This window comes from Emys orbicularis, chromosome 1 (assembly GCF_028017835.1).
Source record: "Emys orbicularis isolate rEmyOrb1 chromosome 1, rEmyOrb1.hap1, whole genome shotgun sequence".
Classification (NCBI taxonomy): domain Eukaryota; kingdom Metazoa; phylum Chordata; order Testudines; family Emydidae; genus Emys; species Emys orbicularis.
The window spans coordinates 157,750,888-157,774,260 of NC_088683.1; the positions used below are offsets into that span (position 1 = coordinate 157,750,888).

Consider the following 23,373-nt stretch of genomic DNA (forward strand, 5'->3'; position numbering starts at 1 on the left):
CAATATCAAGAAACCTGAGACCTTGTCTACAGTGGGTGTTCAGCCACTGTTGTAGCTGCACTGATGTATCTGTATTGGTGCAAATACTCCCTTACCACCTTTAGTGGGGAAGGTAGTGTGACTTGACAACAGGGAGTGCGAGAGTCCAAAACACATGTGTAGCCAGGTGGGGGCTGCTGCTAATTGCTGATGCTCCCAGTAGCTGGTGTCCAGTGGCAGTAAAAACTAAAAAGGCCAGTTCCCAGAGGTAAATGAGACCCAGGATTGTGCAGATGGACCTTGTGCTCACAGTGGGGAAGGAGGCTGAACTCTTTGCAGACTGAGCTTCCCCCCTCCCCCCAGCCTTGTGGCCACTGTCAATCCACCCCCCTTATGTGGGGCAGGGGAAAGAGGTTGCACAGCTGAACTGAATTGTTTGGTTGTGACCAAAGCTCTGTAATCCACACCTGAACCAATTAAATGCCTGGTATGTGAGAGCTGGGGTGGGCAAAGTAACTCCCCCTCCCCAAGGTATAATTAATAAACTTGCAGCTTGCCGATTAAACCCATCCCATGTGCCTGTCAATCATTCACCTGCTATCCTAGTCAAACCCTAAAGTACACATTCTGCACTGGTGTGAATGGTGACTTGCAACAGTGCAGTTTATCATGGTTTGAAACTGGGGTTAGCCCAGTGTTAGGTTTGGGGGGCCAAGGTAGGAGGAGGGGCTGTGAGAAGCCCAGCTCTCTTTCCTGCTGCCCTTGCAACAGGCAGGAGCTGTGTATGCCTGAGGAGAAGCCAGGACTGAGAACTCCACCCCCTGCTCTGGAGCACATGCAGGCAGAGCAGGCCTAGGAGGATGTGCAGCTCACTTTCTCTAGTGTGGATCCCCCATGTGCACATCAGCTTAGAAAACTAGATACAACTTTTAAAATATTGCTCGTCTAACATGGCAGCCGGTGCTGGACATTAACTGAGCTCAAACCCAGTCAGACAATAGCAGTTTGGTGCATACCAGTGACATAGTTTGAGCTCCAGGTGTGTGTGTGCATGTGCACACACAAGATTACTGACAGGTCCTTTTAAAGGGGGCACTGAATGTCAGACCCCCCCATTACCCAAATGACTTCAGATTTGCATTATTAACCATGTCCTGGAGCCCAGTAAGTCACACCAGTTTATAAGACAGTATCGGTATGCAAGCAGATGTTACGGCACTTAGAAAAATCACCTTTTACAGAGTAACCTTGTCTCAACATGAACACCGGCGCTAGCACTCCTCCATAAGGTTAGTGAAGTGCTTTGATGTCCTTGTGTGGAAGGGGCTACTCAAGGGTATTATTATTCCTGAACCCAGGCATACTGTTATCTTGCATATCTAAAAAGTGCCGGCATGATACGGTGCTGGGTACATTCACACGTGCAGACAGATTAGATTGAAAAGGAACCCTGGCTATGTCTGCCAATATTATCGTTGGTTAATGAAGATAGATAAACCCCTGTTCACATGTTGCAAAGTCAGTCCTCTGAAATAACCAAACCGAAATAGATCACTTGGCAAAGTCAAACTGTACCCAAAAAATTTGGAAAAAGCACATCTGTTTATTTTTAAACACTGATGTGTGAGTGTATGTTTGTGTTGTTATTTCACAGTACATGCCAGGATTTGGTAATGAATGTGTCTCTGAAGATCCACGCTGTCCTGGAGCCTTACCAGAAGGACAGGTACTGATTTATTTATTTTTTTAATAGCAAGGAGTAGCGTGAGCACCTGTTCCCCTGCTATTTTGAGTCTCAAGATGCTACCATGACTCTCAAGCCTGCCACTACAGAAATGTTAAGGAGCCTCCTTTTTGCAGCATTAGAACTGTGCATTAGTATAAGTTATAGTTAAGGGTTTCCAGTCAAATTTCCTATTTTCATCATTCATAACTTTCCAAAGTTTTCACCTTTGGGGCTGAAATTTCCAGGCCTGGTCTCTGTCCCAGAGTGATTTTTGGGGGAGGAAGTTGGAATAAAAATAGTTCAACTATGTTGGGGGGGGGGGGGAATTAACATTTTCCTCATTATAAAAAAAAATCATGTGACTTTTTTCTCTCAGCTCTAGGTCTGATGTGGATTGGGATAGAAGCTTGAAATCTGGGAGAGAAATAGCCCTACAGAGGAGAAGTGTTCCAGTCAAAACTGATTTTGATTAGTCTGAGGAATGAGTCCATGATAGGGCAGTTTCTCCTTTCTAGGGATGGGGGCAGGGAATAGTTAGCTAGTCATGAGCCGATAGGCTCATTACAAAAATGTTAAAAGTGAATAAAATAGAATAATTTATTTCCAAATATATTAGTTTTTTTAAAAAATATTTTCCCTTGTTCTTTAAATAAAGGCCCGCAGGCCTCACTTACTCTCACTATCCAACTTACAGAAATAAGAGCAAGTCATCAGGGAAATAAAGACTATGGGCCCAGATCTGGTTTCATTTACACCAAAGTAAATCCACTAAGCCTGATTCTCCACCACCTTGCATGTTGTGTAAGTGGTTATACTTGGGCAGAGTGGGCATAAAACCCACCCGCAGCAGGATGGTAGCATTTTATACCCTGCTCTGCACTCTGTAAAGGTGTAAATGCACAAGGTGCAAAGATGTGGAGAATTAGGCCCTGGAGCATAAACTGTTCACATATGAGGGAAGAGTTAAGATTGTATAGAGAACCTCAACTCTGGCATTTCCTGACTTTTGAGGACTTCTAATACCATTGTTTTTTTGCCGGGAGTGTATACTGTAGACAGTTAAACACAAGTCACGGATGAGTTAAATGCAGTCTAGACGCCCACCTACCTCCACAATGCAGCCTACATAACTATAGATCTCACTATGCAGTGCTCCATCCTGATGCTTGGCATGCTCATTACATGCTGGGACCTGTAATCTCCAAGGGCTGCTTTATTCAAAATGAGGGCAACTGCAACCTGCACCAGTTTATGCAAATTAGATGCAGCCCTCAGACTCCTGGTTGCCTATGCAGCCCCTCAGTTGGGCAAAGTTTGGTTGCCCCAGACAATACACAGTGTCAAAACAGTTAATACAAGATTTGAGAATGAGTAAAAAATACCAGGTCCCAAAGGTCCCTCTGCAGTATTTATAAGGCAGGCATCTGCAGTGATGTAAGCTAAGATAAAAACTATGGGGGCTATTGATCCCCCCCGCTTCAGAGCATACCATACTCACAAGGTGAAGTTTAAGGATTGAAGAACTAGGTGCATTATGAAGGCTTTACATTTTACTCTCACACACCTGGCACTGGATGCTGTTAGGGCAGAATGGGAGACTGCATGGACCACTGGTCTGTTTTGGTAGAGCAGGGTGGCAGGATACCAGGCTAACTGCAGATGGACTATAGGCCTGATCTGGTACAACAGGTAGCTGGAGATACCAAATGAGATGGACTATTTGTCTGTTCCACTAGGGCATTTATCTGGGTGCCTTTGTTTCACACTGAGTTCACAACAAAGAGATGCCAGTCTAATTAAATGAAAACCTTTAGCCCCTTTCCTTGAAGAACAAATATTTCACCTATAAACTCATAGCAATTGTTTCACTCCACAGCAGCCAGAACCAAGGGAAAGGCAGAGCGAAGTGGGGGAGTTTGAACCCAGCTGAATCACTGAGCTGATTGTTCTGAAACCCTGCACAAATGCAAAGAATTCCTCAAAGGCCACCAGGGGGAGCTAACCCTATTAGCATCTGGAGGCACTGTCCCATTTTTAATGTCCACTGTACGGATCCTTTCCCTAGGTGAGGGGTAGTATAGTTAGGGGAACCATGGCAGTGATGGAGGGAAGTATTCATTCTCTGTGCAGTGATTGTATACTTACATACATTTGCTGCAGCTCCTGTAGCGCTATGGGCCAGGGGCCTTTACCAGCACTCTGCAGACAATGCAACTTTCTTACCAAGAGCCAGGTAAACATAAAGCATGGGACAGGAAATCCCAGTTCTGGGATCCTGATCAGCCCCTCCAAACATCTTGACAATAAAACAATGTGCTTGATAACCTGATTGATGTTTTAGTTGCTTTATTGATAATTCCCCTTTCCTTCGACAGCTCCCATAAGTGTTGCTCCTTAGTGGTTGTTCTAGAACTTGGTGTATACCCTAGCCTCTTCTTTGATTCCTTAGAGCGCTGTGTAAGCTCCAGTGTATAGGGAAATTGATCTCAGAAGCTGGCTGATACCCACTGTATCTCTAACCTCATGAGAGATGGAGGCACCATGCAAATATCATCACTGGTTAATCCTGGTATCAGTGAGCAGAGGATGAGGCCATTGACAAGGTCCATACCATTCTGAGTGAGTGGACTAGGCTCCAGACCACCTAGAGGAATTGGGAATTTTCTTTGTGCTGATGAGACTAATGCTAATACTTGTGCAGTTGTCTTTAACCGGTTTCCATCATTTTCTCTTTTGGTTTAGAATAACCCTCAGGTCTGCCCATATGGTCTGTATGCAGAACAGCTCTCGGGCTCTGCCTTCACCTGCCCCAGGTCCACCAATAAGAGAAGGTACTGTGACACTGCCCTGGGACAGCCATGACCTATTGCTGCATGCAGGCAGCAAGGCTGGTGGTGAGATCTGACTGTACATACTCAGTATTTCCTGAGTTTGTAAACAACTCTACTGCATGTTGGGAGGGGGGAACTGTTTGGAAGGGAGAGGAAAAATCTCAGTGGAGTGAAGTAGGAGGTAGATCTTTTGTGGGGGATGGGAAGGCCATGCTGGGAGTGGGGTGGGGTGCAGATCAAATAGTGAAGGGAAGAGGGAAGGTTTCAGTAGGATCAGGGGAAAGGGACAAAAGGTCTCAGGTGAGGGTGATGAGGATGAGCTGGTGAGGAAGAAGAAGGTCTCATGGAATGGGATCTGTAGCTGAAGAGGGAGGGATAGTTTCTCTGAGAGGAGGATCTGAGTGCTTTGGGAAACGAGGTGAGGGTCTCAGCCCAGTTGCTAGTGGCCATCACAAAAACACATCCTCAGAATTGGCCCTTATTGGCAGTGTCAGAAGATGGGCTATGGGACTTGAACTTTCCTCTCATCCTAGAGAACGTACCCGTGGGTCAGGGTTGAGGCCCACTGGCAGTGGCTGGTGTGGGGGGAGCTCCCACTGCCGCCACCGGGCTGTATTTGATCTGTGGATAAGTAGAGGCATCGGTCTGTGGGCTGTCAAACTGGCACCAGCATGCAATTTACCACAAAGAATTCTCATCAGATGCTGGAAACAGAGAGTTGCTGTTTTGAAGAAAAAGTCCTGAAGTTCAGGCCATTGCCTGATTGCAAGAGATTGGTTTATCATGTCACTGCTCCTGCAGAGGCTTTCTGTCCCCTCCACTGTTCAATCGAATGAAAGGCAGATGCATCATCTGAGCTGCCTACCAGTGCTCTGCTCTCCAGGCTGGTGCCATCTCTCAGGGTGCGTGGTGGGAAAGGGGATGACTCATTGTTTCTGCATGGAAATGTCCTTGATGGAAATTTTCCATCTCCCAAGGAAGAGCTCCTTCCCCCCCCCAAACTGCAGTGAGCAACCTTAACAAGGCAGAGAGGCTGTGGCATCCCTGTTCGTTGCCTTCCTGATTATCTCTGGCCACCTGCCTGGTTCAAAGCCCATCTCCTGGCTTAGCCCATTTTCTGTGTGCATGCTAGCTCAGGCACCAGGTGTAGAGAGGAAAAGAGGCTCAGGAACTGGCATAGCGGACAGAAAGGAAGTAGAGTGCAGATCCATTTATCCAAAGGTTCAGGGCCTTGGGTTATATCAGGGCTTCATAGGAAGGAAGGCCTGTGGCAGAAAGCGGGGCTAGGCTGGAACTCAAAGCCCAGGCCTGACTCCCTCTGCAGTGTTCAAAATGCAAACTCAGATGTGGCTCTTGAGCCCCTCTCTAGCTGAACGGGCGTGCTCTGAGCTCCCGACCCCATAGCACAGTACAGAGCAGGCCAGGTGGTTTTTCAGGATGGCCAGCTTGAAAGGGGCTGTGCTTGAAGAGAGAAATTAGAAGGCAAAATAATCTCAGGAGACAGAATTACACTTTGGTTTTCTGGAGTTTGGTTAAACAGGTTTGCACTGAAATTCCCATGCTGCATTTACCCTCTACAGCCCGGTTTCCTCAGGGGAGCAGGTGTGTGTGTTAACCCTTTCATTGCTACCCAGACAAGACTGCGTTTCTAAAGGGGAAGTGGCAGCACTAGTTAAATATGTTCACCAGGAAGGCAAGGAATGCTGGGCTGAGCTGAATCACAGAGCATGTTGCACCTGCCCTGCTTTGGCTGTTGTGGATGTGTAACACTGACAGACCCCGGTCGTTAGCAGGCAGGATCAAACCTGGGACCTCTGGAGCTCAGTGCATGAGTCTCTACTGCATGAGCTAAAAGCCAACTGCCTCTTAGGGTATGTCTACACTACAGGATTAATTCGAATTTATATAATTCGAATTTAGGAAACCGATTTTATAAATTCGAATGTATTCGGCCACACTAGGCACCATTAATTCGGTGGTGTGCGTCCAAGCTACCATAGTAGCATCGATTTCCAGAGCGTTGCATTGTGGGTAGCTTTTACATAGCTATCCCATAGTTCCCGCAGTCTCCACCCCCCTTGGAATTCTGGGTTGAGACCCCAGTGCATGATGGGGCAAAAAACATTGTCGCAGGTAGTTCTGGGTACAGCCTCCCCCTCCCTCCCTGAAAGCAACGGCAGACAACCATTTCGCGCCTTTTTTCCTGAGTGAACTCTGCAGACTCCATTCTGCATCAAGCATGGATCCCGTTGTGCTCCAGAACGCAGTCTTGAACATTATAAACACCTCGCGCTTTCTCGTGGAGTTTATGCTTACACAGGACCAGAAACAAGAGGCGAGGAGGAGGAGGAGGCGGCGATTGCAGCGCAGCGACCAGCGTGATGAGGACATGGACACGGACACAGAATTCTCTGAGACCGCGGGCCCCGGTGCTTTGGAGATTATGATGTTAATGGGCCAGGTTATAGGCTTTGAACGCCGATTCTGGGCCCGGGAAACAAGCACAGACTGGTGGGACCGCATAGTGTTGCAGGTGTGGGACGATTCCCAGTGGCTGAGAAACTTTCGCATGCGTAAGGGCACTTTCATGGAACTTTGTGACTTGCTTTCCCCTGCCCTGAAGCGCCAGAATACCAAGATGAGAGCAGCCCTCACAGTTGAGAAGCGAGTGGCGATAGCCCTGTGGAAGCTTGCAACGCCAGACAGCTACCGGTCAGTCGGGAATCAATTTGGAGTGGGCAAATCTACTGTGGGGGCTGCTGTGATGCAAGTAGCCAAAGCAATCACGGAGGTGCTGCTACGAAAGGTAGTGACTCTGGGAAATGTGCAGGTCATAGTGGATGGCTTTGCTGCAATGGGATTCCCTAACTGTGGTGGGGCAATAGATGGAACCCATATTCCTATCTTGGCACCGGAGCACCAGGGTACCCAGTACATAAACCGCAAGGGGTACTTCTCAATGGTGCTGCAAGCACTTGTGGATCACAAGGGACGTTTCACCAACATCCATGTGGGCTGGCCGGGAAGGGTTCATGACGCTCGCGTCTTCAGGAACACCAATCTGTTTAAACGGCTGCAGCAAGGGACTTACTTTCCGGACCAGAAAATAACCGTGGGGGATGTTGAAATGCCAATTGTTATTCTTGGGGACCCAGCCTACCCCTTAATGCCATGGCTCATGAAGCCATACACAGGCAGCCTGGACAGGAGTCAGGAGTTGTTCAACTACAGGCTGAGCAAGTGCAGAATGGTGGTAGAATGTGCATTTGGCCGTTTAAAAGGTCGCTGGCGATCCTTATTGACTCGCTCAGACCTCAGCCAAACCAATATCCCCATTGTTATTACTGCTTGCTGTGTGCTTCACAATCTCTGTGAGAGCAAGGGGGAGACCTTTATGGCAGGGTGGGAGGCTGAGGCAAATCGCCTGGCTGCTGATTACTCGCAGCCAGACACCAGGGCGATTAGAAGAGCACACGATGAAGCGCTGCGCATTAGGGAAGCTTTGAAAACCAGTTTCATGACTGGCCAGGCTACAGTGTGAAATTTATGTTTGTTTATCCTTCCTGAAAACCCGCCCCCTTTATTGACTCATTCTCTGTAAGGAACCCACCCTCCCCCTTCCCCCAGCTTGCTTTCAAAGGAAATAAAGTCACCATTGTTTAAAAATCATTTATTCTTTATGAATTGATTATAAAAAGAGGGAGAGAACCTGAGTGGGGTTTGGGAGGAGGATCAGCGGGAAGGAAAAGCCCAGTAAAAAAAGGTTAAGAAAATGGCAGCCTTTTGCTTGGGCTGTCCACTGGGGTGGAATGGGAGGGTGTACGGAGCCTCCCCCCCCCCGTGTTCTTACACATCTGGGTGTGGAGGCTATGGAACATGGTGAGGAGGTAGGGGGGTTATACAGGGGCTGTAGCGGCACTCGGTTCTCCAGCAGCCGTTCCTGAAGCTCCACCAGACGCCGGAGCATGTCTGTTTGCTCACGCAGCAGCCCCAGCGTTGCTTCCCGACTCCTCTGATCTTCCTGCCGCCACCTCTCATCTCGAGCGTCTCTCCTCTCCTCACGTTGGTCCCTCCTGTCCTCACGTTGGTCCCTCATGTCCTCACGTTGGTCCCTCCTGTCCTCACGGTCACTGGCTTCTTTCCTATACTTGCAAACCGTCTCCTTCCACTCATTCAGATGAGCTCTTTCATTCCTGGTGGATTGCATGATTTCGGAAAACATCTCTTCTCTCGTTTTTTTTTTACGACGCCTTATCTGGGATAGCCTTCGGGAAGGAGGAGGGAGGCTTGAAACATTTGCACCTGCTGGAGGGAGTGAAAAAAGGAGAGAATTTTTTTAAAAGATACATTTTTCAGAACAATGCTTATACTCTTTCACGGTGTATACTATTCACATTACATAGCACATGTGATTTCTGTGCAAGGTCGCATTTTGCCTCTTAATATTGAGTGCCTGTGGCTTTGCTGCTAGAGATCACAGACGCAGGTCGGGGAAACAGAATTCACCTTGCATGCTGCCATGGTAAGCCACTGTCTTTAGGCTTCTGCGCCCTGCTTTCCCACATACCAAGCAAAGCCCGTTGTGCTGCAGTTTTCCTGTTAGCTTGTTTTCTGCTGCTGAAGGTTAACACCCCCCCCCCATCCAATTCTCTGGGATGAGTGCTTTATCCCTCCCCCCACCGCCTGGCTGGTATCAGGGAAGATCCCTGCAGGAACCAAACTAACAAACCCCCCCCACCCGCCATGAATTCTCTGGGATGAGTGCTTTATCCCTCCCCCCACCGCGTGGCTGGTATCAGGGAAGATCCGTGCAGGAACCAAACTAACACCCCCCCCCCACCCGCCATGAATTCTCTGGGATGAGTGCTTTATCCCTCCCCCCACCGCGTGGCTGGTATCAGGGAAGATCCGTGCAGGAACCAAACTAACACCCCCCCCCCCACCCGCCATGAATTCTCTGGGATGAGTGCTTTATCCCTCCCCCCACCGCGTGGCTGGTATCAGGGAAGATCCCTGCAGGAACCAAACTAACACCCCCCCCCCACCCGCCATGAATTCTCTGGGATGAGTGCTTTATCCCTCCCCCCACCGCGTGGCTGGTATCAGGGAAGATCCCTGCAGGAACCAAACTAACACCCCCCCCCCCACCCGCCATGAATTCTCTGGGATGAGTGCTTTATCCCTCCCCCCACCGCGTGGCTGGTATCAGGGAAGATCCCTGCAGGAACCAAACTAACACCCCCCCCCCCCCACCCGCCATGAATTCTCTGGGATGAGTGCTTTATCCCTCCCCCCACCGCCTGGCTGGTATCAGGGAAGATCCCTGCTAGCAAAACGCGAAAAGCTCTGGGCCAATCCTCCCCCCCCCCTTGCACTTGGCTAAATGCAGGGAAGGATTTCTTTTCAGCCACAGGCAAACAGCCCAGTAGGAACGGCCACCTCAGTCCCCTTAATTAAATTCCCTTATTTCAACCAGGTTACCCTAAGCGATATCACTCTCCTGAGGATTACACAGCAAGATAAAGAACGGATGTTGCTTGAATGCCAGCAAACACCGGGACCATACGCTGCCAGGCTCTGTCAGGCAATGATACCAGATTACTTGCTACTAGCATGGCGTGGTCAAGTGTCCTACCATGGAGGACGGAATAAGGCTGCACTGCCCAGAAACCTTGTGGCAAGGCTTTTGGAGTACCTCCAGGAGAGCTTCATGGAGATGTCCCTGGAGGATTTCCGCTCCATCCCCAGACATGTTAACAGACTTTTCCAGTAGCTGTACTGGCTGCGAATGCATCCCAAGTGCTCAGGGCAAATTAATCATTAAAAATGCTTGCTTTTAAACCATGTTTTCTATTTTAAAAGGTAAACTCACCTGAGGTCCCTTCCATGGGGTCATGGTCTTGGGTGCTGGCTTGGGAGGCTTGGGAGGGTACTTCAGTCAGGGTGAGAAACAGTTCCTGGCTGTTGGGGAGAACGGAGAGCTGGGTGCTCTCTGCCAGCTCGTCCTCCTCCTCCTCCTCCTCTTCCCCTTCCGCGGAATCATCAGGTGTCCCTGATGAGATTATCCCCAGCTCGGAATCCACAGTCAGAGGTGGGGTAGTGGTGGCGGCCCCCCCTAGAAATGCATTTAGCTCAGCGTAGAAGCGGCATGTCCGCGGCTCTGACCCGGAGCGACCGTTTGCCTCCTTTGCTTTTTGATAGGCTTGTCTGAGCTCCTTGACTTTCACGCGGCACTGATCTGTGTCCCTATTGTGGCCTCTCTCCATCATGCCCTTGGAAATTTTTTCATAAGTTTTGGCATTTCGTCTTTTCGAACGCAGTTCAGCTAGCACTGAATCCTCTCCCCATATAGAGATCAAATCCAGTACCTCCTGTACGGTCCATGCTGGTGCTCTTTTTCGATTATCAGCCTGCATGGTTACCTGTGCTGATGAGCTCTCTGTGGTCACCTGTGCTCTCCACGCTGTGCAAACAGGAAATGAAATTCAAATGTTCCCGGGGCTTTTCCTGTCCACCTGGCCAGTGCATGCGAGTTCAGATTGCTGGCCAGAGCGGTCACAATGGTGCACTGTGGGATAGCTCCTGGAGGCCAATAACATCGAATTGCGGCCACACTAACGCTAATTCGAATTGACAAATTCGATTTTGGCGCTACTCCGCTCGTCGGGGTGGAGTACAGAAATCGAATTAAAGGGCCCTTTAATTCGAATTAAATGGCTTCGTTGTGTGGACGGTTCCAGAGTTAATTCGAATTAAAGCCACTAAATCCGAATTAAAGGTGTAGTGTAGACCAGGCCTTAGCTGAGGCTATAGAGCAGACTCATTTACTCTCTCTAAGGGCTTGTCTTCACTTACATTTTATAGCACTCTAACTTGCTGGCTCAGGGGAGTGAAAAATCACCCCCCTGAGCACAGCAAGTCTGAGCGCTTTAAAGTGCCAGTGTAAACAGGCTCCGAGTGCTGGGAGCTAATCCCCTCATGGAGGGACTGTTCTCGTGACAGCGCTTTGAAATTTCCAGTGTAGCCACGCCCTAAGTGGTCTCAGTGCCACTAGATGGGACCGAACACCACACCCAGGAGGTGTGTGGATTACAGATGTGCTGCATTCCACATGAGGTGTGGCTGTTTTTGCTCCACACGGTGGCAAATGATGCATTGCCCAAGGCCAGTGACCCAAACAAACAGTTTCTGGAGCACAAGTTGTTTCTGCTGCAAAGGAAAGTAAATCAAGTCATTCAGTTACATCCTGTTTAGCAAAGTCTGCAGCTTTGGGCTGGGATCTCATTAGGTTTCATAGACTAGGCAGGGACATGTCTGGCTAGTGCTTGGATAGAGATCTCTGGAGAAAACCCACATGGATTTGGGAACTGCTGTTGATGAAAGAGTAAGTGATGGTAAGGCTAAGATTTTGTCACGGATATTTTTAGTAAAAGTCACGGACACGTCACGAACAATAATGAAAAATTCACGGAAGCCATGACCTGTCCCTGACTTTTACTAAAAACATCCATGATAAAATGAGGAGCCTGGGCAGCTACGGGTGGGCTGGGAGCTCCAGGGTCCCCCTCCACTGGGGGCTCCGAATTCCGGGGATTCCCCCTGCCGCCACGGAGGCTGGGAGTTCTGGGGGTCCCTTCTGCTGCCCACGGAGGCGGATAGCTGCGGGGGGCCCCAGGGTGGTGAGGAGCAGCAGGGGTCCCCACTGCCGCCCGCAGCAGCTGGGAGCCCCGGTGGTCCCCCCTGCCGCCTGCGTTGGCTGGGAGTTCTGGGGGTTCCCCCTGCCACCCATTGAGGGGTCCCCCCTGCCATCCGCGGTGGCTGGAGCTACAGAGATCACTCCGTTGCCAGAGGCAGCCGGGAGCGGCGGGGGGCCCCCCTGCCATCTGCAGGGACAGTTAGTGGCGGGGGTCCCTCCTACTGCCCACGGTGGCCGGGAGCTGCAGGTGGTCCGCCTTCCACTAGTGGCGGCAGAGGACCCTGCAGCTCCCAGCCGGGGCTGGCTGAAGTCACGGAGGTCACGGAATCCATCACTTCCGTGACCTCCATGACTAAATCACAGCCTTAGTGATAGGTAACCCAGTGTGGTGCTAGGGGGTGTCATCTTTCATGAAACCTAGGCCCTGACTACCTGTGCTGACTAACCATCCCATGGCACTGTTTGCAGGAGTACGATGTTACTTCCAGTAACCTGGCCAAATGCAAATTCTAGCAATTACCTTCTGCCTGCCTATAACTCCCCTGTCGTTTTAGGATATGTCTTCACTGCACAGTCAACCTGAGCTCTTACCTGGGTTATAGGCCAACCTCCCTCCCATCCACACAGAAACTCTCTGACCTGGGTTTTTAGGTACTGTTAAGACCAGGCTAGCTGACCCAACTGGGGAGGATTAGAACCCATGCTTTGCTTTCACTCTGGCTACAACCCAGGACACAGGCTAAATTACTCAAGTGTTGATAGTCCTCCAGTGCCTTCCCACAGTTCCCCAGGAGGTTTAGACAATCCCAGAGCATCTCAGTACGCAGAACCATGGGCTATGCCCCTAGACACACACAAGCAAGAGGAGAAACAGTGAGGACACAGTAACAGGGGTAGGGCTTTGCAGGGTGGCTTCTCACATCCAGGCTAGGCTAACCCTGGTGCCAGTCATCCCCGCTAACTGGGCAGTGAAGAGACACCTGTAGTTAAATACTACGTTCTTCACTGCCAGCTCTCAACTGTTGTGTAGTGTTGCTGTGTGCTGTTAAACAGCCTCTGAATTCAACCCCAGATGTGGCTGCATTTCCACGAGAGATAAGGTTATCCATATTCATATGTCTGTGTGTAATTATGGCCCATAAAGTACTTTGGGATCTATATAACTGTAAGGATTGATTGGAGAATTAACACACAAGAGGTCCACTTGATCTCATTGAAAATTTCATAGGTGCTGTCAAGAGCACAGAAACAGCTATTTGGAGAGCCTGGGCTTGGTCTCACTGGTGTTTTCTTTCTCTGTAGCTGGCTGTATAGAATTCTACCCTCTGTCTGTCACAAGCCCTTTAAACCCATGGATCAAGGCCACCTGACGCACAACTGGGATGAAGCAGACGCTGAACCCAACCAGGTAACCAGATCTGAAGAGAGGGAACATCAGTATATGGAAACTCTATGACTGTGTTCAATGGCAGCCCCACCATGCCTAATGCACAATGGGAACTGCACTTTTAAAATGTTTGTTAGGATGAATCCGGCACTGAAATAAAGACAAATGTGTGTTATTAAAATCCCAAAGACACAGTTTGATTCTGACAATACTATAACAATAGATAACTGCTCTTCCTTAGGCTCTTCCATCCAAAGATCTCCATGCGCTCTACAAACAGTACTTAATCCTCCCAACACCCCAGGCAGGAGAGTAAATATTCATATCCCCATTTTATAGATAGGGAAGCTAAGGCACCAAGCAGTTAAGTGACTTGACCAATCAGTCACACAGTGAGTCCCTGTGACTAGAACCCAAGCATCCTGACTCCCAGCCCTGTGTTTCAACTACTAGAGCGTGCTTCCTCACATACATGTTAGCAAATTGGGTGCTGCCCTTGGTCTCTTGGCTTGTAATCAGCACAGCCCTTGTAGTCACCGAATTTGGGCAGTGCTCAAGGCTTCCCCCAAGCCACGGTCCCATGCTTGCCACCTCTGCTGCTGCACCTTCTCAGTAGGGCCGGGTTAACCTTTTGTGGGCCCGGCGCCAAACATATTTGTGGCCCCCCGTGGGGGCAATGGAGCATGGCACGGGGAGGTCGGCCCCCGGAGTGAGGGGGCGGCCAGAGGCAGTGGAGCATGGCAGGAGCAGCCCTGCTCCGCCCAGCCACATCCAAGAGCACTGTTTACAAACCAGCAGTTGCCAGATGCACACTGGCCCACCGGGCCCTGTGCTGCCAGCATGCCCCTTCCCCTCGGGGATAGGCCCATGCTGTGCCACACAGCCCTCCCCCACCCAGCACCCCCCGATTCTCTATGACCAGCATCCCCCGGACCCGTTATGCCCAGCGCCTCCCCACAAACTCCCCCATCACAACTGCCCAGCACCCCACACAGAACCCCCACTCCCTAGCACCCCAACACACACAGACCTCTCCCACCACCCAGCACCCACCCAACAGATGCCCCCCCCACTGCTTTGCACCCAAAACATACAAATTTCCCCCACTGCCCAGTGCCCTCACCCCTCACAGCCCCACACTCCCCACTAGGGTTGCCAATTTTGGTTGGATGTATTCCTGGAGAGTTCATCACATGACATAATCTTTAATTCAAGATTAAGCTTTAATTCCTGGAGACTCCAGGCCAATCCGGGAGGGCTGGCAACCCTACTCCCCACATGCCCCCCCCCAGAGACCCACTCCCCAATGCCCTGCCCCCCGGCCGCACTCACTGGCCTTGCTGAGCTAGCGCAGAGCAGGGATCCCCCCTCCCAGCACAGTGCTAGGGGGCAGGACAGCTGAAGCTCGGGAGTGGCTCCGTCTCCCGGGGTCCCACCCAGCCCTGCCTGCCTGGTTGCAGGAGTGGGTGGGGGAGGGCAGCCACCAACTTCCCCAGCCGGCCACTTCTGCAGAGAGGTAGGGAGAGGCAGGCCCCACCCCTGGGGAGCCCAAAGGGGACGATCACCAGCCCAGAGCAGCCAGGGCCGGCTCCAGGCACCAGCCCAGCAAGCAGGTGCTTGGGGCGGCCAAGGGGAAGGGGCGGCACGTCGGGCTGTTCGGCAGCAATTCGGCGGCGTATCCCTCTCGGAGGGAAGCACCTGCCACCGAATTCCCGCCGAAGAAGAAAGCAGCACGGTGGAGCTGCTGCCGGAATGCCGCTGATCACAATTGCGATCGTGGCTTTTTTTTTTTTTTTCCCCCACCGCTTGGGGCGGCAAAAACCCTGGAGCCAGTCCTGGGAGCAGCAGAGACTGAGGACTCTTCAGGCCGTCAGCAGCCTGCCAGTGATGGGGGTGGAGAGGAGCCCTCAGCCAGCCGGCCGGCTGAGAGGAACTAGCAGTGTGGGGGGGAAGGGCCAGGGGGTGGAGAGGAGCCAGCAGCTCAGGACGCAGCACAAGTGGAGCGGGCCAGGCTGGGGCCCCTTTTGAGCATGGGCCTGGCCCCATGGCACCACTGGCGCCATTGTAAACCCGGTACTGTTTCTCACTTTTCCCAGTCAAAAGGTCGTCTGACTCCCACCGAGCAGGCAGAGGAGCAGATTGTCCCCACAACACATTCCCTCCGCTTGTTTTTGGAGATGTTACTCCCTTCCCGTGTGTTTCTCCTCAGCACTCCCTGGAAATCAGGTTTTGTTCTAGAGAGTCATGCAGAGCGATTGCATGTGTCCTCCTCTTTTATGGCCTTGCCATCATCTTTAATCATGATTTCCTCTTGCCATCAGCCACACAGCATTTGGTTTTGCTAATCTGCCTCGTTCCTCCTGCCATCCTTCCCTCTCTGTGTTCTTGTATTCATTGGCTCTAGCGTCTCTCGGGTTTTATCCTCGATGCATCATCATTAGCTAATTTCCAGCCAGCCAGTGGCCCCACTATTTATCTCAATATTCTCCCAGTTGTGCTGGAATATGTTTTCCAGTCACTGTGACAGGATAATATTTATGTGTCTTTGTCTGAAGCGCCTTCGTAGCTGAAGTTTTGATGGTTTCTATTATAGCCTCATCCATCCCTGATCCCCTTTCACAAACAGAACTTAAGATGATGATTATTTATTAATATAGGTACCTCTAAAGGACCCATCCTGGAAGTATCTGGAGCTATTTATTTACATTACATTGGTTTCCTGAAGGAAGTGACAAAACTGCTATCCCCTCCCTCACAGCTTAAAGCCACCGTAATCAAATCTAGGAGGATAATTTCCTAGAGCTCAGAGTGGGGAGCCATTTTTCAACTGACATCTTTAGGAGAATGAGAGAGGAGATTCAGTTACTCTGACAAGGAGAATGTCTCGCTATCGCTATGGTGTTGTCTATAGTACCCATCACTCTAGTACCCAGGCACCTCTGGTGGCACTCCAGCTAACTGTACCAAGGGCCTTTGGGTACTGGGAGCCAATAGGTGCCACCGTTCCTTTGCTCTCTCAAGCTCCGATATCTGAGCTGGGAATAGAGTCATGATCAGTGAGTTAGTTGCCAGAACCTATTGGTCATAGACACCACAAGGCCAGGATGTTGTTTGTCTGGGTGCTCACAGCCTGCCAGCACAATTGATCTTAGGTTTGGCCCCAGGGCTGGTGTCTTGCACAGTTCACTTCAGTTTTCTGTGGAATCTTTTATTTATATATTTATCCATTTATAAGGACCCCACAGTGAGTCATCTAAGGACTTGACCCAAAGTCCATTGAAGGCTTTCCCTTGACTTTCATGGGCTTTGGATCAGGGCCCAACACAATAAAACCCAAACATAAAGAATCAACCAGTTGTTTGAATACAGCTCAAAGCCAGGCAGTAGCCTAACATCTAGCGCAGGGTGTCAAACTCCTTTGGAGGAGGGAGCTGAATTCTATGTTTCATTGTGGTCCATAGGCTGGGCTATAATTTCAGGACGTTCTACTCCCCTCATTCCACGGTGGACCTCCCACTAATTTCAGTGGAGGTTTGCACCGATATCAAGGGGAGAATACAGCCTTTAGGTGGGAGCTAAATATTATTATTTACTCAGTAATTTGTCACATTCAGTATCACTCAGTGAGAAAATCTGCTCTCCTTTAAGACACCTTTATTTCTGCCCTTTGTTCCTTTCCTTTCCCATCTCTCTTTCTCCCCCTCTCTTTTGTTTTGTGTCTCTTCTCTGTTCTTCCGTCTGCGATCCCTTGCCTGCAGTGACTGTCAGTTCCCAGCCATCAAGGGCTTAAACTGATCAGCAGTGGACACTGAAGTTGTCACTTTTGACACTGAAGTATCCTCATTGCCCTTTAGAATTGTGACTCCCAATGAGATAAATAGGGAACAGGGAAGTTCACACCTCTGAGCCATTGCTCCAGGCTGTCTGCAGACTAAGGCAGACATGTCATCACTTTGTATTTACACTTGGCTCACATTTAGGAGGTTATTGCTGCAGCAATGAGGCTTAGCCACTTTTTTATTTAAAAAAATGAAAGCTTAGAGTGTCCATAACCTGATTGTTTCATGCTGGTCATAGGAATACATCATGAGGGCCACATCTGGTCTGACATCTAAATATCTCCTCCCTCAGAGGCCCCCTTTTTTGAGCAGCCAAAGTCTCTTTGTGTGCAGAGCCCCTTGGGACATTGCTGCATGGCAACAAACATGCTGAAGGTTCATCCAGATGCTCCCAAGGAAGAGCATTGTACCCAGTGGCCTGGGCTATTATATCATTCATAGCTCCCAGCCCTCTCAGTCAGCTGTTGCATCATGTGTTGATCTCTTGCCAGTTTGGTCTGTTAGCTCACTCCGCCCCTGCTTGTGTATCATATCCATTGTTGTTATGACTATTATTAATAATAAATAACCCTTTGCTCTTCTCCAACCCCTTCTGTCCCTGGATCTCAAGGTGTTAATGAGATAAGCCCCACCCCTTCTGTAAAGCAGATAATTATCATCCTCATTTCACGGATGGGGGAACAAAGGCTCAGAGCAAGGTAGTGAGTTGCGTAAGGTCACGTAGGCAGCCTGTGAATCTGGACCTTCTAACTTTGAGCTCTGTGTTTTAACCAGTAGACCATCCTTTCTCCCCTAGCTTTCAGTCCATCCACACTTTCTTTAAACTGCCCCTGCCACTTAAAAAAGTATCAGACTTATTTAGTACAAGTGAAAGGCAATTCATAATTATTTCACTCAAGTCTTTTTCATTTATACTTTCTTGATCCATGTTATTACCTTTTAAAAATAATTAATATCCTGTAGCACAAAGACATACAACGCTTACTTCCCTGTGTTCAGTAAGAGACTCTGCCAGGAGCAAGAGCTGCTTGGCTGCCCTGACCCGGCTGCCCATGACAGGGCTTGAACCGCAGGACTTCTTTTGTAAGCAGATGGCTTCAGAGAACAGAGCAATTATCTGCCACCAGCAGTGCCAAGCCTGGTGTGCAGCTGATTAATAAGTGATGAACTCCTGCACTGTTTCACTCAGAGGTGCATGTGGTGTGGCCCAGCACACCACCACTTCCTTTTCCTCCTAAGATTAATCTTCAAGGAGACTCTGACAAGTCATTTAGGCTCAAAATTTAGATTTTGGTTTTTTTAAATGTTACAAAATGTTACATGATTTAAAAAGAACTGTCATCAGAGAGCCTGAGTCTGCCCTCGGATCCACCAGTGTTAATCAGGAATAACTCCATTAAAACCCAGACACTTACACTGGAGTAAACTTGGAGTACATGTCCAGGGGTCTCAGCAGGCATGTAGTGGGATGGCTACCCCGAGCCACCACCTGTGATACCCCAACGACACCGCTATTTTTACTGTGATAGCTCGAGCAGAGTTAGCTCAGGTACATCTATGCAGGTGGGAATCACACTGCTCACCTCACGTGTAGACATACCTTCAGTGTCCCTGAGATCATAAGTGGGGCCCAAAGCTTTTTGGGTGTTGTAGGAGTTTTATTTAATTGAAACCTATCTCCACAGTGTTAGGAGCCTGAGAACCAGAGAGCGAAACTGACTGCCATAGTGCCATTCCAAGTAATATATACTTCTCGAGCACCTTTTATGTGAGCAACTCCAAGTGCTTTACCAACAGCAGTTATCTGAGCCCGCAGCCCTCCTGTCTGACAGGTGGGGAAACTGAGGCATGGAGCATAGATGTGAGTAGCCCAGGGTCATGCAACAAGTGAATGGTCACATGCTGAGCAGAGCACAAAATGAAACAAACAGCATCAGTGGTGACGAGTCAGTTAATCTGAAATTCTTTGCATGTCAGGTGGTGTTAGTAACACAGGGAAGGACAGTTTTTAAATAGGAATTTCAAGCTTGGCAGCTCCCAAGTCAGAAAACGGGTTTCCAAAATAATATTTTTAAAATCCCCTGCGAAGAAGAAAACCCCCAAAATACCCAGCAGAGGGCAGGGTGACAGCATGGAGGGCTCTCTGTTCTTTTTAGCTGGCATTGTTCATATTGTAATGGCTGGCATTTCCTTCCTTACTTTGTGTTTGCTTGATTCTAGCTGAGATGGAAGCCTTTTGGGATCCCAAGAGCCTCTGAAAAAAAACTGGACTTTGTGAGCGTAAGTCAAGCAGCTGGAGCCTCCCAGGGCGTTTCCCTTCTTTGCAGAGTTTAGTAGAGCAGATAGCAATACTGTGCAGTTTACAGAGGGGGAAACTGAGGCACAGATTGCCCACTGACTTGTCTAAGATCACACAGTGAGTGAGTCAATGGCAGAGCTAGGAATAGAACCCAGGAGTCCTGCTCCTACTACTAGATTGTATGCTGGCAATAAACAGAGTCTGGGTAAAGAGCAGCCACGCCTCGCGTATAGCGTTCTGGTACCGAAAAGTCGGAAGGGCTTTTTGCAGCCATAGATCCCTAACTGAAATCAACCAGACCACTCAAAGCCAGAATTCCCTACCCTCCCAAGCTGGGTCTGACTCCGGAACTACAGAGTGAGAGATTCGCTGCTCCCTGGGGATAGACAGAGGATAGATAGACTCCAGCTGAGCCCAGCCCCATTCCTCTTACGAGCTCCCTGGCAAATGCTGTGAGGAAGACAGACACCCGGGGTAGCTCATCTCCTCCGGGAGAGGGTGTTCCCTGCTCCCTGCCAGTGACTACTGGGCTGGGTCTGTGTCTTCTGCCACAGTTTTCAAAGCCCCCCCCCACACACACTTTACTGGGCTTTAAAGAAGCTTCATGCGCTGTGAGCCAGTGCCCTGCTGCTCTGCCGCATATTCAGCTTTGAGTGATCTCCAAAGATCAGGGTCATTTTAAACAACAGCAAACAACAGTCACGCGGAGACAGGGACCCCAGCCAGCAGAGGTGGGATCTGCGAGGAAGGAGGGAGTCCAGCCAGTGGGGACCCCCATCAAAGAGGATGGAGGGATCTTGTCTCCATCCAGCTACCTGCTGCTCTTTCTAACTCAGTGTGTTTGTCTCCTAGGGTTTGCACACATTGTGTGGAGCTGGGGAGCCCAAGTCACGCAATGGGATTGCCATCCACATCTTCACCTGTAACACCTCCATGATTAATAGGTCAGTGACTATTAGATTTGAGGTCAAGGTTTTCCAGGGCTGTTAGTTTGCAAGTGTTAGGCTTTGTCTACACTAGCACTTCTGTCAGCAAAACTTTTGTTGTTCAAAGGTGTGTGTAGCGGGGTGAACACCCGCTCCGGCCCTGGAGGGGTTGGAAAAGCCCTGCAGAGGGCTGGGGCTGGACAAGGTAAAACCCTGGCTGATTGGGGGAAGTGGCTGCAGCTGGGCCACGCCCCAATCAGGCCTCAGCTGGTCTGTATAAAGAGGCTGGGAGCCAGGTACTTAGCAGTCTCTCTCTGCCTTCAGAGAGAGAAGGGCCTGGCTGCAGGGAGCTAAGACAGAGTACCTGAGTGGTGCAGGGCTGGGGACAGGCTGGGGAGCTCCAGCCTGGATAGCCCCAGGCTGTGGCCTAGTAGGAGGCCAAGGGGTACTGGGGGTTGCAGAGGGCAGCCCATGGGTAGGCCAAGGCAGTAGGTCCAAACCCAACCTTACCTGTGATGAGTGGCCTATACTGCAGTCTGCCCCAGGGAGCGGGGGTTAGTTGGTGACTGGCAGTGGCCTTATTCTGAGGTGAGGTAGGGATAGTGGGTGGGGGTTCCCTGGGGAGGGGAGACACTAGTACTGTGGGGTGTACTGCCAGGGGGCAGCACCCCAGATAAAAGGGCACCAGGGTCTGGGAGGGACACAGGGGCCAGAGGACAGGCAGACCACTGGCCTGCAGAGGGTGCTCCAGGATGCTGGAAGAGCTAATTCCAAGAAGTCACCAGCAGGAGGCACCGCAGGGGTGAGTCCGCTCCTCTACAGTGTGAAAAAACACATCTCTGACCGACAAAAGTGCTGGTGTGGACAGCGTAATGTTGGCGGGAGACATTCTCCTGCTGACATAGCTACCGCTGCTCATTGGAGGTGGTTTAACTATGCCGACGGAAGAGCTCTCTCCCACCAGCAAAGAGCGACTACACGTGAGACCTTACAACAGCACAGCTGTAGTGGTACAGCTCAGCTGTGCCGCTGTAAGGGTCGTAGTGTAGACATAGCCTTAGTGTTAGTTTACAACCATCCTGGTACCATCTGTAATTCATTGCAAATGCTCGCTGAGAGCACAGACCACATAGCAACTATTTTGCAAATAACAATGCCTAGATATCTCCTAAATTCATGTGAACACAACAAAAGTACTTAGATACTATGGTGAGGAGTGGTATAGAAAGCCCTAGCAGATTGCGCTCCCTTGGGTAAACATCATGCAAAGAGTGGGGGTGCACATTAATCAGCAGGGAGGTGGGAATGGTGAAGGGTTGGGGCTGCAGAGATAAGAGGTGCTTTTCTGCAGGGTTCATAGATCCTTATCCCACAGACCAAGCTCACCCTTGGAGGTCAATAATACTTAATATCACACCTGACAGACATTAACAGTTCCTCACAACAATTCTGTCAGGTGGGTCAGCATCATAATCTCCATTTTACAGATGGGGAAATGGAGGCTCAGAGTGGGGAAGTGATTTGCCCAAGGTCACAGAGGAAGGACGTTAGCAGAGGCAAGACTAGTCCTTGGGAGTTCCTAGTCCTGTGCTTTGTGCATTAGATCATCCTGCCTCCTGCGTGCCTCTATGTGCTGAGTCTCCTCCAGCCCTGTGAGTGGGGCTCCCAAGGTTGCCTCCATTGGCATCACTGACACTCAACCTGCTCAAGAGACCCTCATGTTACAGCCTGTAGTATGTGTGTGCCTGTGCTCCTTTTTCTTTAGGTGCTTTTACAATTCAGATGGAGACTTCCTAATTGGTGAGTTACTGATGTGACTTCTATTTCCCCCCCCCCCCCCCCCCCATCATTGCTAATCTCTGTTGCCATCAGCCCTCCTCTCTGTTTCTCCCAACACCTGGTTCGTTCTTCCTTCTGGGAAGGTTTGGACTGATGGTCAGTGATTAACATCACTCCTGGACCATCCAAAATTAGGTGGTTTGGTAATGGTTGAGTTGTCTACCACATTCAGCTTCTCTCTCTCAGCCCAGGATTGTAAGTCTTTTTTTTTTTTTTTTTTTTTTTTTTAACAGGGCCCAGATTCCTTGGCTAGCTAGTCAGTGTCTGTTTCCTAGTGCTCTGCATCTGTATGCTATTGTGGGAATCCTATTAGGCATATCATAAAAGCCCTTGAGGTTTTCTGGAAACTATAAACCCTGGGATTGATAGACAGCTCACAGCTTTGCTTCAGTCCAAGACTAGTGAGTCTTTGACAGCGGATCTGTGCTCCTGAGTTCCACCAGACTAGGGCGTCCAAACTTGCAACAATAAGTGTTGCATTGGCACTTGAAATGCATGCATATTTAAATACTTTATTTCACCAAAAATAAATGCATGTGACCCTGATATTTGTTTATATATTTTTTGATTGATTAATAGAAATGACTTGGTGATGAGCTCATTCATCTGCAAAAACCCAAAAATACCAAACTGCAGTTCCTCAGCTCTCTCCCCACCATGAGGTGAAAGGGAAAGGGCACATTGCAAGACTTTACAGGCCTTCCAGTTACAGTGTGGGCCCTCCTGGGCCAGTACATTCAAGAGAACGAATGCAAAGGTTAACTAAAGACCATTAGCCCCCGCTCTAGTAGAGTGGAGAGTTAACCATACTGGGCCTCTGCTGTGTATCAAAGAAGTGAAGGGGCAACCAC

General features: G+C 49.8%; 1 protein-coding gene across 1 annotated transcript in view; it reads left to right on the top strand.

Annotated features, from left to right (window-relative positions):
- Positions 1-1,652: 1,652 nt before the first annotated feature.
- HGD (homogentisate 1,2-dioxygenase) overlaps positions 1,653-23,373 on the top strand; it is a 37,230-nt gene continuing 15,509 nt past the window's right edge. Inside the window, exons 1-7 of the mRNA XM_065418205.1 lie at positions 1,653-1,705; positions 3,866-3,938; positions 4,448-4,536; positions 13,535-13,640; positions 19,679-19,738; positions 20,610-20,701; positions 22,449-22,483. Of these exons, the coding sequence (XP_065274277.1) occupies positions 1,653-1,705; positions 3,866-3,938; positions 4,448-4,536; positions 13,535-13,640; positions 19,679-19,738; positions 20,610-20,701; positions 22,449-22,483 (508 nt within the window). The remainder of the gene's footprint in view (positions 1,706-3,865; positions 3,939-4,447; positions 4,537-13,534; positions 13,641-19,678; positions 19,739-20,609; positions 20,702-22,448; positions 22,484-23,373) is intronic.